General features: G+C 37.7%; 1 protein-coding gene across 1 annotated transcript; it reads right to left on the bottom strand.

The window, feature by feature from the left end:
• Positions 1-6,331: 6,331 nt before the first annotated feature.
• COMMD2 (COMM domain containing 2) lies at positions 6,332-14,185 on the bottom strand. The gene is made up of 5 exons (XM_059163789.1): positions 14,028-14,185; positions 13,859-13,936; positions 13,052-13,134; positions 12,315-12,488; positions 6,332-6,912 (listed from the first exon to the last, which is right to left on the bottom strand). Exons 1-5 carry the CDS (start codon positions 14,092-14,094, stop codon positions 6,715-6,717), a joined length of 600 nt encoding a protein of 199 aa, XP_059019772.1. The 5' UTR covers positions 14,095-14,185; the 3' UTR covers positions 6,332-6,714.
• Between the last annotated feature and the right edge of the window lie 59 nt (positions 14,186-14,244).

The following is a 14,244-nucleotide window of genomic DNA, read 5'->3' as shown; positions in this document are numbered from 1 at the left end:
CTCTCTTACAAACACTATAAAATAAAATGCAATAGATTAATTCTATAGTAAGACCAAGAATTTAAGAATCAGTCAAATACTGTAAAAGTCAAATCCTGAATATCCATACAATGGAATATTATTCAGCCATTAAAAATGTATGAAGTAATGATATATGCTACAACAAGAAGCTTGAAAACATTATGCTAAGAAGCCAGATACAACTATGCTACCTGAGCAATCTATACATTTAATACAATCCCTATCAAAATACCATCAACTTTCTTCACAGAACTGGAACAAATAATCCCAAAATTTGTATGGAACCAGAAAAGACCTCAAATAGCCAGAGGAATGTTTAAAAAGAAAACCAAAGCTGGGGGCATCACAATTCCAGACTTCGAGCTCTGTTACAAAGTTGTAGTCATCAAGACAGTATGGTACTGGCACAAAAACAGACACATAGATCAATGAAACAGAATAGAGAGCCCAGAAATTGACCCTCAATTCTATGGTCAACTAATCTTTGACAAAGCAGGAAAGAATGTCCAATGGAAAAAAGTCTCTTCAACAAATGCTGTGGGGGGTGCCTGGGTGGCTCAGTTGGTTAAGCGATTGCCTTTGGCTCAGATCATGATCCCGGAGTCCCAGGATTGAGTCCCGCATCAGGATCCCAGCTCCACGGGGAGTCTGCTTCTCCCTCTGACCTTCTCCCCTCTCATGTTCTCTCTCTCAAAGAAAATCTCTCTCAAATAAAATCTTAAACAAACAAAAACAAAAAACAAAACAAAAAAACCCAAATGCTGTCAGGAAAACTGGACAACCACATGCAGAAGAATGAAACTGGACCACTTCCTTACAACACACACAAAAATAGACTCAATGAATGAAAGACATCAATGTGAGACAGGAATCCATCAAAATCTTTGAGGAGAATACAGGCAGCAGCCTCCTCGACCTCAGCTGTGGCAACTTCTTTCTAGACACATCACCAAAGGCAAGGGAAACAAGGGCAAAAATGAACTATTTGAACTTCATCAAGATAAAAAGCTTTTGTACAGCCAAGGAAACACAGTTAACAAAACCAAAAGACAACCAACAGAATGGAAGAAGATATTTGCAAATAACCTATCAGATCAAGGGCTAGTATCCAAAATCTATAAAGAACTTACCAAACTCAACACCCAAAGAACAAATAATCCAATCAAGAAATGGGCAGAAGACATGAACAGATGTTTCTGCAAAGAAGACATCCAAATGGCCAACAGACATATGAGAAAGTGCTCAACATCACTCATCATCAGGGAACTACAAATCAAAACCACAATTCGATACCACCTCCCACCAGTCAGAATAGCTAAAATTAACAAGTCAGGAAATGATAGATGTTGGCAAAGATGTGGAGAAAGGGGAACCCTCCTACATTGTTGGTGGGAATGCAAGTTGGTGAAGCCACTTTGGAAAACAGCATGGAGGTTCCTCAAAAAGTTGAACATAGAGCTACCCTATGACACAGCAATCACAGGTATTTACCCCAAAGATACAAATGTAGTAATCCGAAGGGGTATGTGCACCTGAATGTTTATGGCAGCAATATCCACAATAGCCAAACTATGAAACAACCTAGATGTCTATCAACAGGTGAATATGTGGTACATCAATAAATTGGAATATTATGCAGTCGTCAAAAATTGAACTCTTGCCATTTGCAACAACACAGATGGAACTAGAGGGTATTATGTGAAGCGAAATAAGTCAATCAGAAAAAGACAATTATCATATGATTTCACTTATACGTGGAATTTGAGAAACAAGACAGAGGATCATAGGGAAAGAGGAAAAATGGAACAAGACAAAACCAGAGAGGGAGACAAACCATAAGAGACTTTTTAAAAATTTTAAATATTTTATTTATTTACTTAACAGAAAGATCACAAGTAGGCAGAGAGGCAGGCAGAGAGAGGGGGAAGCAGGCTCCCCGCTGAGCAGAAAGCTCGATGTGGGGCTCGATCCCAGGATCCTGAGGTCACGATCTGAGCTGAAGGCAGAGGTTTAACCCACTGAGCCACCCAGGTGCCCCCCCTTAAGAGACTCTTAATCTCAGGAAACAAACTGAGGGTTACTGGGGGGTTGGAGAGGGATAGGGTGGCTGGGTGATGGAAGTAGGGGAGGGTATGTGCTATGGTGAGTGCCGTGAATTGTGTTAAGACTGATGAATTCAGACCTGTACCCCTGAAATAATACATTATATGTTAATTTTGTTTAAAGTCATACACAAAAAAGTCATATATTACAGGATTCTTCTTGTACTAAAAGTAGATTAGTGGTTGCTGGAGGAGGCAGGGGTGGAGGATGGGGGCAGAGCAGATGGAGGAAGGTATAATGGAAAGTGACTACAGATGGATATGAATTTTTTTTGGAGTGATGAGAAGGTTCTGTAATCAGATAGTGAGGTAGTTGCACAACTCTGAACATACTAAAAACCACCAAATTGTATGCTTTGAAAGGGTGAATTTTATGTGAATTATTTCTCAAAAAACTTTTTTTTTTTAAGGGAGGGAGGAGGCTTAATGAGATTTGGCATGAAAAGGAATTGTTGTAAAGGTCGAAGAAAGGCATGGAATTTGGTATTTATACCCAGGCAAAGACAAAGAGTGGAAGAAAAAAAGCAAAGAAAAGAATACCCAATAATTACATCCTTAAGAGTCTCAACATTAAAAATAAAGGTCTTAATTACATTGCTCATATCATGAGACAAATCATTTTCCCCTTTTGGGAAAGTATATGGTGACTTGCTCTTTTTTTTTTCTTAACCTACTAAAAAATTACCAGCAGCCTTTCTTAGTTCTTTTCAGGCTATGAATTGTGCAACAGTCTCAGCTGCAAATCAAGCAATTTAATGATGTTGTAGCACTTAAACTCACTTGAGCTTTGTAAGAACTTTTTAAATAAAAGCATACAGTTTGTACCTTATGCCAGGACATCATATCCTACCCATCCATACTTGCCCCAGTGAAACTCAGACTTCCCTGGATTTTCTTTTCCTCATTCTTTGAATTTTAATCTGTGTGTTTTTAGTCTTTGAATTAACTGAGAAGCCTTTTCCTTCTGTGGGCTAAGCACATTCCTTCAAAACCACAGGCATCCACTTCTCATTGGATTTATGACAATCACAACATTGGCATGCAGGTAAAAAAAAAAAAAAAAAGAATTCAATTTGCTTTTCCCATCACACCTCCAGTTACCACAGGGAACCTCACTTTAATGGGAAAGAAGGACAATTTCTGCCATCCTAACCATGTCAAAATGTTCCCCAGTGTTCCTCAGTGGTCTATCCTTTCCTCCGAACACTTCCAGAGCTCTGGCTATTGAATCATTAGGGTTTTGCCTCTCAGAAAAAGGTGGCATTTCAAGGAAAAGGGATTCTAACAGACAGCACCCCAGAGGAACATCCCTTCTTCAGAATAGCCTCTTTAGGAAATTCCTTTCTAAATCTAATAAGTTTATGGATTAAACTACTTTCAAGGATGGAATGGCCTGAGAGCTTTCTAAACTGAGATTAGGACTTTATCCTTTGTTCGACACACAACATGGATCACTCAAAGCACTTAATAAATATTTAACAGAATTGAGTCAGTAACATTCTAAAAGAGTTAGAAAAGGCTTTAAAATTTGCTTTGTTTTTTCTATCAACACAATGACAAACATAAATGGGTGGATTATAGAAACCACCAGGAGGTACACAGAACATAATTCAAGGCTGTAAAATGAGATCCTCAAATCTACATGAGTATTTTCTAAAGTCTGTGGCTATGCTATCTATATGTTACTATGCTAAATTTAAATTCTTTTTGTCCAGCTTCAAAGGCTAACCTCTTAACCTTCTCCAAGGTTTGTACCCTAAAAGGCCACCCATTGTTACAAATTTTAAGAGCTCTCATACATGCATCCTTGACACTCTATGATTCCCCCCCCCCTTTTTTTTTTTAAGATTTTATTTATTTATTTGACAGACAGAGATCACAAATAGGCAGAGAGGCAGGCAGAGAAAGAGAGGAGGAAGCAGGCTCCCTGCTGAGCAGAGAGCCCGATGCAGGGCTGGATCCCAGAACCCTGGGATCATGACCTGAGCTGAAGGCAGAGGCTTTAACCCACTGAGCCACCCAGGCGCCCCACTCAGTGATCTTTCAATCTTGCCTTAGCATCAGATTCTCATTTTTGTTTTCAAAGGTGTATTTTCTTTTATGGTATCGCCACCACCTTTCAGTTTGCTGCTTTAAATTTGCTTAAGCTCGGAAACACCAATAACAAAACAAGCTCACTAAAATCTTGTGAAATATAAAACTTCCAATGGGTGAAGTAGAATATAGACTTTGTGATATACATTGGTCATTCCCCACTGGTAGCTCTGTTTTGAGAGAAGAAATGTTACTATTCTGGCTTTGAGACATGAAGAATATGATATTTAAGTCTAAACATGCATTAGCCAATCCTGAAAAATCAACATACTTATAATCCAAAATGACTTAATATTTAGTTATAGATGGAAAGGCACATTACAGTCAAGAAACCTGCTCGTATAGCAGAGTGGAACAGTGACTACATCTGCAGAAAATATGTTTATATACAAGCTACAAAAAAAATCAAATGTGCTATAAAACAAAGGTAGCAGACGAGTCCCTAAGGATAAGGAATGTTTAAACAAGAGAATAAAGAGGCTTATTCAATGCTCTGTACTAAAAAATGAGCCTCAGCTTTAGAAAGAAGTTAGGGAGTCTGCTCCCAACTCATTCTGGCCCAAAAAGGTGAAGAAGGCAAAATATCAGAAAGAATAATGGAGTAAAGAAAAGAGTCCCAGGGAGTTTGACACAGATAAAGACTAAGAGCCACTTTCTTGTTTTGATTAAGGGAAGACCAGTAGATACAGAAGAAAGGTTGCCTTGAAGGCACACAGTGGCATTATTTCCATTTTGGCTAGGGTCAGCCCTGCTTATTTCCACCAAATGTGGATAACTAAGAAGACTCATAGAGTTATTTTTATCATATAAGCTTGGCAGATATGTTGTTTTTAAACCTGACAACATGCTATATGTGTGTGTGTGTGTGTGTGTGTGTGTATTCTTTCATGTTAATACATGTTCTCTTTGCTTGTAAAGTTAACATGACAGCTTCATTAATCAAGTTATCATGATAATTAAAATTTGACTAGTGTTTAATATGTAATATTACTTATTTTGTGGGATGCCTGGGTGGCTCAGTCAGTTACGCGTCTGCCTTCGGCTCAGGTCATGATTCTAAGATCCTGGAATCATGTCCTACATCAGGCTCCTTGCTCAGCAGGGAGACTGCTTCTCAACTCTGCCTGCTCCACCTGCCATTCCCCCTGCTTGTGCTCTGATAAATAAATAAATAAAATCTTTAAAAAATATATTACTTATTTTGCAATGACAGAACATATACCTATGGGAAATAGTGGCCCATCTACTTGCAGTGGTGATTAAATGGGTGGCAATTAAATTTGTGCTTTCCTTACACTGGCCTCTGCTCCCTGCTAGGCTCTTAAGAGAGAAGAAACATGATATCAAAATCTCTAATTTTTAGGATAGAAAGTATTGACAAAACCTAGAGTATACAACTTAAGAGTCTGATGGTTCCAAAGGCATTCCTGAGTTGCTCCATGGATATAAGGCTCTCAGAATAAGATTGTAGATACATATTTAAGACTAAATGCCCATTTCCACCCTTCTGTGATTTTTCTCCTTAAATCTGCCACCAAAGTCTCCTTGTCCCTCTAAGTCTCCCTGTGACTATGTACTCTATAAGACTGATACATCAGCATCTGAGTTTTTCAAGCCAATCGCTTATAGTTACTTATTAAAAAACAAACAAACAAACAAACAAACAAAATCAAGTTTGTAAAGAAGGAATACTTACCTGTAGTAAACATGGCCTCCCTTTGCCCTCTTTATACTTTATTCAAACAAAAGTTAAAAAGTGACTGTAATTTATATTCAGATACTTAAGAAGTCATTATATTTCCTCCTGCATCCATTGTATATAAATGTAAATGACAGGATCTCTTAGATGCTTTGGGTACTAGGGGAAAAAACAGACCTTGATAAAATGCAACATATGATCACACAAATTTGAGTACTATGTAAGCAGTTAGCCATAACAACTCAAACTTAAGTACTTATTACATTCACTAGGAGGGAAAAATACATGAACTGCCTAAAAAATGTAGCGTTTTAAAAAATTCATATTTACTTCCAGCTATTCTGTGGCTATTTACATTGTGGGTGCTTTTAAAGGTCAAAAACAATGAACTGTCTAAAAATATTCTGAACAGCAATGGTATTACACTGTGAATTTTATTTTCAGATTTTGGTCAATAAAGACAAAAATAATAAAGTTAAGCAATCAAAAGAAGTACCAAAAAAAGACATTCATATACATAAAACATATGAACAGTATAGATTCACTTCCAGTTGATTCAATTCTTACATTTAAAATATAAAATACATCTTAATTTGTCAAGAAACTGACCACATTTAGCACCAGGAACTTAACTTTAGCTTTTGATCATGACTTCACTATCTTGTCATAGGAAAAGAAATTTCATGGAAAATACATGTTTATCACTGTCAATTAATAAAAAAATTAATTTTGAAAAGTAACTGCTGCATATCGTCGATTCATGAGTGATTAAGAGGGAATAAATCCTTAAAACTGGGACTACTTGATATTGCGCACAACTCTCCTACAGTGGTTTGTTTTCATCTCCTCCAATGCTTGTTCCAGTTGCTGAACCAAATGGAGCAGAGTGGCTGGGTCTGTCTGCAGAACTTTGGTGCTGTGATCTCCATTCTGATTAAGGTGTAGCTTTATAGTCACTGATGGTTTAATCTGTTGCCTCAGGCTTCTGCTTGCAAGCTTCATTTTAAATGGAATAAGAGCATATAACTGTTTTAATAATCATGCTGAACACACAGTATTTGTAACCACCTTATATCATATACAAAAATAAACCTTTACATGAATTATAGACTTCAAAATGAAAACTAAAGTTTAAAAAACGTTGGAAAGAAAGAAGAGAATATATATACAACCTTGCCATACAGGATTTCTTAAACATGATATATAAGACATAAACCATAATGAAAAAAACCAATAAACTGAAATACATTAAGATTATTACATTCTTTTCTAAAGGATACCTAAAGATGGTAGAAAAACAAACCACAAGCTGAGAGAAGGCACTTTGTAACACATACAACCAAAAAATAGATTAGTACCCAGAACGTATGAAAAACCTTCTGATTAAAAACAAAAACAAGGGCGCCTGAGTGGCTCAGTGGATTAAGCCACTGCCTTCAGCTCAGGTCATGATCTCAGGGTCCTGGGATCGAGTCCCGCATCGGGCTCTCTGCTCAGCAGGGAGCCTGCTTCCTCCTCTCTCTCTCTGCCTGCCTCTCTGCCTACTTGTGATCTCTCTCTGTCAAATAAATAAATAAAAATCTTAAAAAAAAACACACAGATATCTTAAAAATAAATAAATAAATAAATAAATAAATAAAAATAAAAACAAAAACAAAAAACCCCACAAGAACAAGAGAAAAACGTGCATTAGAGCTAAGTAAGCAGTTCACAAAAGAAGTAACACAAATAAATAAATATAGGAAAACATGTTCAACTTTATTAGAAATCAGGAAAATGACTAATAAAACCATACAGTTCTGTTTTACACGTATCAACCCATCAAGAATTAAAAGCCTGTCCAAATGAAGGCATTGTGAGCAACAATAATGGAACTCTCTTCCACAGCTGGTGAGAGTGAAAAGAGAATCACTTTGGAAAACCATATACATTACCATCAATGCCACTCCTAGGTGTATACCTTGAATTCTTACATTTATACATTATATTCATGACGTTAATTGTTTTTGTTTCCAAGATTTTGTTTCCAATTCCAAAAATTAGAAACGTCTCAAATATTCTTTAATAACAGAATGGATACATTGAGAATACTCATCCAATAAAATGCTTACTAAATGGCAATGAAAAGAACTATAACAATGTAAATTGTTATGGATAAATCTAGTAAAATGCTCAATCAAAAAGCAAGCTGCAAAAGAATACATGAAAACTAAGGTTTGATGAAAAAATTTGTGTAAAAAAGGAACTATCAGGAAAGGACTGGGGTGCCTGGGTGGCTCAGTGGGTAAAAGCCTCTGCCTTCGACTCGGGTCATGATCCCAGAGTCCTGGGATGGAGCCCCACATTGGGCTCTCTGCTCAGCAAGGAGCCTGCTTCCCCCTCTCTCTACCTTCCTCTCTGCCTACTTGTGATCTCTGTCTGTCAAATAAATAAAATCTTTAAAAAAAAAAAAAAAGAAAGAAAGAAAAAGAAAGGATTAACGGAAAATTCAGGATAATGGTTCCTTCAGAGGAGTGAGAGGCGTCGTAACTGGGGGAGGTCATATGTGGTCTTGATGTATTTCTTAAGCTTGGCAGTGGGTACTTGTTTTATTATTATTCTTTAAGCTGAATAGCTATAATGTTTTGTTTGTATGATATATTTCAAAAATTTTTAAAGAAAATACTACTGACATATTTTTAAAAGAAAAAAATATCCAAATACTAGAAACAATGGCTAACTTGGAAGCATTAGCATTTATTTAGTGCTAGCACCAGACTGTTCCCTAAAGACCATACTTCCTTAAAAGGAACGAGGACATCTTTAAAGGAATAGCTGATTAGAGGTCTGGGACAACAATTGTACAAGATAAACCTGAAGCATCTTGTTACACAAGAAGGCAAGACTGTTACCTAAAACTACGAGAGTCATGGCAAAAGGAGAACAGAATATTCTGACTAATAACTTCTTCCAATTAATTCTAGGTGATCTGGCTTCCAGAAGAACCCAAGATACTGATCCATGGTTGAAATTTAATGTAAAAAAATAACTTGGAAACAATAGATTGATACTCTAGAGTAAGCCAGTTCCCAAACATAACAGAGATACTTGTAAGTTAAAGTATCTCTTCAAGATCATTTCCTCTAGTATAGAAAATTATAGGTATAAAAGACAGACTATTAAGTATGATGGCTTAAAATACTACTTACTGATTCACTTATGCATTGTTTATACTCTTTTCTCTATATATGCCTTACAGATAGGGACCAAATGTATCTAGGTGTGTAATTAAGCCATGAACTTTTTAAAAAGATTTTATTCATTTATGTATTTGAGAATGAAAGAGAGAGAGAGAGAGCATGAGGGGGGAGCAGACTCCCTGTGGGCAGGGATCCCAATGTGGGACTCAATCCCAGAACTCCAGGAACATGCATGACCTGAGCTGAAGGCAGTTACTTAAACAACTGAGCCATCCAGGTGCTCTAAGCCATGAACTTTTTGTTTAGAGACTTTAGGTCAATCTATCCTCAAATTTTTAGAAAACATAATATCTAATCAATATCCCTTGCAAATAAGTATCCACACCATTCTTTAAAATTTATAAAGATTATGGAACATTCCAAACAAACACCTAGTAAGACATAATCAGACCTAATTTTTTCTCAGAAAGAAATTCTGATGACAATACAGGATAAAGAACAGTAGGCCACAAAGTTCCTGATATGGACTTATTTTTTAATAGAGAGGAGATTCTGTCCTTATAAAAATAACAAGAGCAATTTATTTTATTTTTTTTTAAGATTTTTAAAATTTATTTATTTGACAGATCACAAGAGAGGCAGGCAGAGACAGAGAGGGGGGGGAAGCAGGCTCCCCGCTGAGCAGAAAGCCCGAGGCGGGGCTCGATCTCAGGACCCTGGGATCATGACCTGAGCTGAAGGCAGTCACTTAACCAACTGAGCCACCCAGTTGCCCCAACAATAGCAATTTAAATGGATCAGTCCTAAAGGTAAATCTTCCCACACCAAACTCAAATGCAGTCAGTTTATTGATGCTATTAAATGCACTAATTTTGCTGGCAATTTATGAAGGGAAATGTTTCTATTAGAACCATTTAGAAACTATGATGATTAGTGTATTTCTTATAAGCAACTACACAATAATTAGATGGTAACTGTCCATTCACTACCAGTGTTGAGACAAATCAGTTACTCAAAAATGAAAGGCCTTTATCCTGTTATTTGTTTCCCAGCCATTTAGCTGATCTTCTGTCAAGTCTTCCTCCCATAAACAGAAAGAAGAATCTATTCCAGTTAAAATCCCTTGTAATAATTTTGACTAGTGAGCTCAGAAAATCAATTAGTTCTTTAAGTAGTTTTTTTTAGCTCTAAATGCACTTCACCACATGAAGCAATATTCACTCAGCATACCCTCAACTTTAACTGTATTAGTCCTTGCGATAGCATGGCTATTCAAACCCATTTCACTTGGTAAATGAGCTCTCCTGAGTTTTAGAAAATTCAATTGCTTAAGTTTCATTTTAAAAATGTCTTCATAATGGAAAAACTCAAAGTAAATCACAAAGCCAAAAAAACAACTTTTAAGGGCTACCAGAACCCAAAAGTCAGAAATAACCCCCATTCAAGAAAGAGGTAAATATGTGCAAGATAAATTACTACTGAATCTCATGAATATGACCATCCCCACACCTCCTGGTTATTATGAGAAGACTGAAACATAAAAGCTTAGCAACACTGATCTCCTCCTCCCCGGGAACCCCACAGGAGTTGCATCTTACGATGTTTCCAAGAGCATGAACTATGACTATGTCTGGTTCTTTGTGAATCCACACCACCTAGCAATGACAACCGTACAAGAAACAGTTGATAAACAACTTGTTTAAGAAGCTACCTACCCTCCCCTATCCCCACCCCTACCTTTTTTAATATTCAACACTGAATGCCTATTATGTACCAGGCATTGTACTGGGGACAGAGTAGTGAACAAGACACAGTACCTGCACTCATGGAGCCTATAGTCTGGTTTATACCATATCTGTGTTTCTACCTATTCAAGCACTCATCACACTGGATTATACTTGCTAGACCCTCTAACTGAATTTCTGTAACCTGTCTGGACCATTTTACCACCATTCCAATCAGGAAGAATCCACTGTAACAGTCGTTTACAGACTACAAGCTAGAATTCCCCAGGTAAGGTTTTTAAAAATCCTGATGCCTAGGCCAAATCCCATAACAATAAATCAGCATCTCTGGCGGTAGAACACAGACATGAAAATATTTTAAAACTACCCAGGCCATTTCAATATGCAGTCAAGTTTGGGGACCAGAGCACTATACCACATATTCAATGCTCATTCCCATATCCATATAGCCCTTTACAACTTACATTGCCTCCTTTTCAAGAAAATTAACACTGGTTTTCTCCATTCATTCATCCTTCTGAAATTTCACCTTTTGCTGAAGCTTTTCTGGACTGTGCAAGCATACACTGAACTACTGAAGCTATAGATTTTTGAAATACAGTACTCAGTTGTACCTTCATTTATACAATTATATTTTCCCCCTCCAGAAATTTACTTTACAAATATCTTTAATTACTAGTTACTCTAAAAACATCTAATATCTCTAACTAGATGATAACATCTTTTCCATCTGAGAAAATGTCTTATGCTTCTTTTTTCAAAAGCATTTAGCACAGCTCTAATCAGCAAATGGATGACATTCAATAAACATCTATTAACTTATCTGTCACTGCTTGATAAAGGGCTACATGCAAGAGTATGAGAACCTCCTTTTGGTTATCTGTGTGGCTTTACAAACAACTGAATCTTTCAAACAGAACATGTAAAAGTAGTCAGACACAAAAGAATATTTACTGAATCATTCCATATATAGAAAGTTAAAGAACAGGCAAAAGGAATCTACATATTTGAAGCCAGGATGCTGGTGACCTTTGGAAAGGAAGGAAGGGGAAGTAATTGGTAGGTAGCAAAGAGGATACTTCTGGGGTGCTTGTCATGGGCGAGAGTTAGTTTCATGGGTGTTTCACCATGTGATAATCCACTTAGCGTTACAATGACCTGTGCACTTTAATATATGCGTGCTTTATGTTTAAACATAAAAGTGTCATAAAATCAAATATGAATTTAAAAATCTGCATGACCACCTCCTTTCCAAAATAACCTATTTCTTACAAACTCTGCAAATTAAACTACTCTAAACACATTAAGCATATAAGAAAATGAACTGTTTGTGAAATGGTCTCAAAACAAACATTAAAAAAAATTAGTTTCAAACCGAAGTTTAGTTAAGGTGGTAAAGAATATAATAAGTTTGAGGACATGGAACTAAAAATTAATCTTCTATTCTTTGTCAAGTGGGGAAAAAAATCCATACCTGTACATCCAGTCGCCATTCAAGGCTGTGGTAACTTGGAAGGTCTGGTGCCAATTCACTCAGAATAGTTCTGATCTCTTTTCGGTTGTCCAAATAAAGCTGAAGCAATAATTTGTTCAATTCTTCAGAGAATCCCAGAACAAAAACAGAGTCTTGGAAATCCAGTTCAGAAATCTGAAGGTGAGTCAAGTTTAACAGAACATTAATTTTTTGTCTAGTAACTGCTAAAATATTTGATATACACAAAAGACTATGATATCTCCTAATTCTTTTCTGGCTGGTAAAAGAAACAACATCCTTTACATTTAAAGGTAACTCTTACCCACTACTCCCAAATCTGAGTCTCTGATACATAAAAATACTTTTATTAAAACATAAAAAGAATTGTTAAAATGGCCAACTTCTCTTCTATTCTCCATCAAGCTAGATAGTGCTAATACACAAAATAAAAGAAAATAAAATAAGTCATTTAATTCTCCCTTCTCCTAGGATATGTCCTATTGTATATGGTTTAATAGCATGCAGAATTAGAAGTAAGTCTAATTTATACTAGCAAGAGGCATTCATACCAGCAGATCACATTATAGTCATATTGATTACACATGGCTTGACTAAGTCCATTATAAACCACTAACAACATAATTGAAATGAGCAGGTGCCTGCCAGGGCTATGACGTAGAGTATACTGCACCTTTTTAAGGTCAAAGAAATACAAAACAGTTCACAGAACCCCTTACCATAAGCTTCGAGCTTTCAGTGAGGAGGTACGTTAATCCTTCCACACCATGTTGGACAGTGTCACTGCTCACATTGAGTTTTCCTGGGAAAAGGAAACATAAGCCAATAACTTACTGTGTGATATTTATTCCTTTATTCAAGTTCTTATTTAGGCGTAAATATTATCTATTATTCCATACTTCCAGGCACCGTAATGAAAAATAATGAGTCGGTAATAGCCTCCTGTTCATTCTCCACTGTGAGACAGATGCCTTTGATATTTCCCGCCGTGTAACCTTTACAAAATGCAAACCCATGGAGACCAGTATCAGCCGTACTGTCCTCCTCTTGAACGCCCAGCTATTTCAAGTTTGAAGAAGAGGAACTGGAAGGACTGACAATCTCAGAAACCACTCGCCCAGCAGGGAGACTTCAATACTGCAGAAAAGCGGATGTCTGAACAACTAATTATAACCAAATACTTGCAGGATATTAATGCCTCACCCTGCTATTCCACACCCTGGGGTGCATCGAAGCATCATAGGATCTCTGGCAGATGGTATTATGTGCTTTTTACGCACGACAAAACCAACTCAGCGGAAGCTTTAAAAATCTCAAAGCTACTTAGAGCACGCGAAGGATTTGCGCCACAAGGGCCCTACCACAACTCTACCTACCACATTCTACCCTATTAGCCCTACCCAATTAGCCCTACCACATTGCACCACAATGAAAGTAAGACCCTTGGAGCTGCAAAAACCCCTTCCTCTCCAGGGTGCCAAAAAAAAGGCCCGCACTTCCCCGCGCAGCAACTCTCCCCGTCTTACTGGCGGCGCCTTCGTAGATCTTGGGGTTCGAGCCTCGCCTCAGGAACTCCACCGCAATCCGCCCAAACTCCGCGACCACTGCAACGGAAGCCAGGAGCTCATGAGCGCCGGGCGCACCCCTGATCCCCCAGGCCACAGGACACCACCCTCTGCTGCCGCGCCCTCTGACCCGTGCTGTCCACTCGCGGCAAAAACGCCAAGTGCTCCTTATGCTCCTCCGACAGGTCCAGCAGCATCTTCGCAAAGCGGAGGACTTCTCCGGGCAGCGTTGATCCCGCCCTCGCCACTTCCGGGACCAGCGTCCAAGCGCAAAGAAGCTCCGGCTCCTCAACATCCCCAGCTTTTGGGTTCCGGTCTTTCGCAGTCGTAACGCAAACGCCGGCGGG

The sequence above is a fragment of the Mustela lutreola genome, chromosome 2 (genome assembly GCF_030435805.1).
Source record: "Mustela lutreola isolate mMusLut2 chromosome 2, mMusLut2.pri, whole genome shotgun sequence".
Classification (NCBI taxonomy): Eukaryota; Metazoa; Chordata; class Mammalia; order Carnivora; family Mustelidae; genus Mustela; species Mustela lutreola.
The sequence above is the reverse complement of the archived record's forward strand: the minus strand, read 5'-3'. Positions and strand labels throughout refer to the sequence as shown.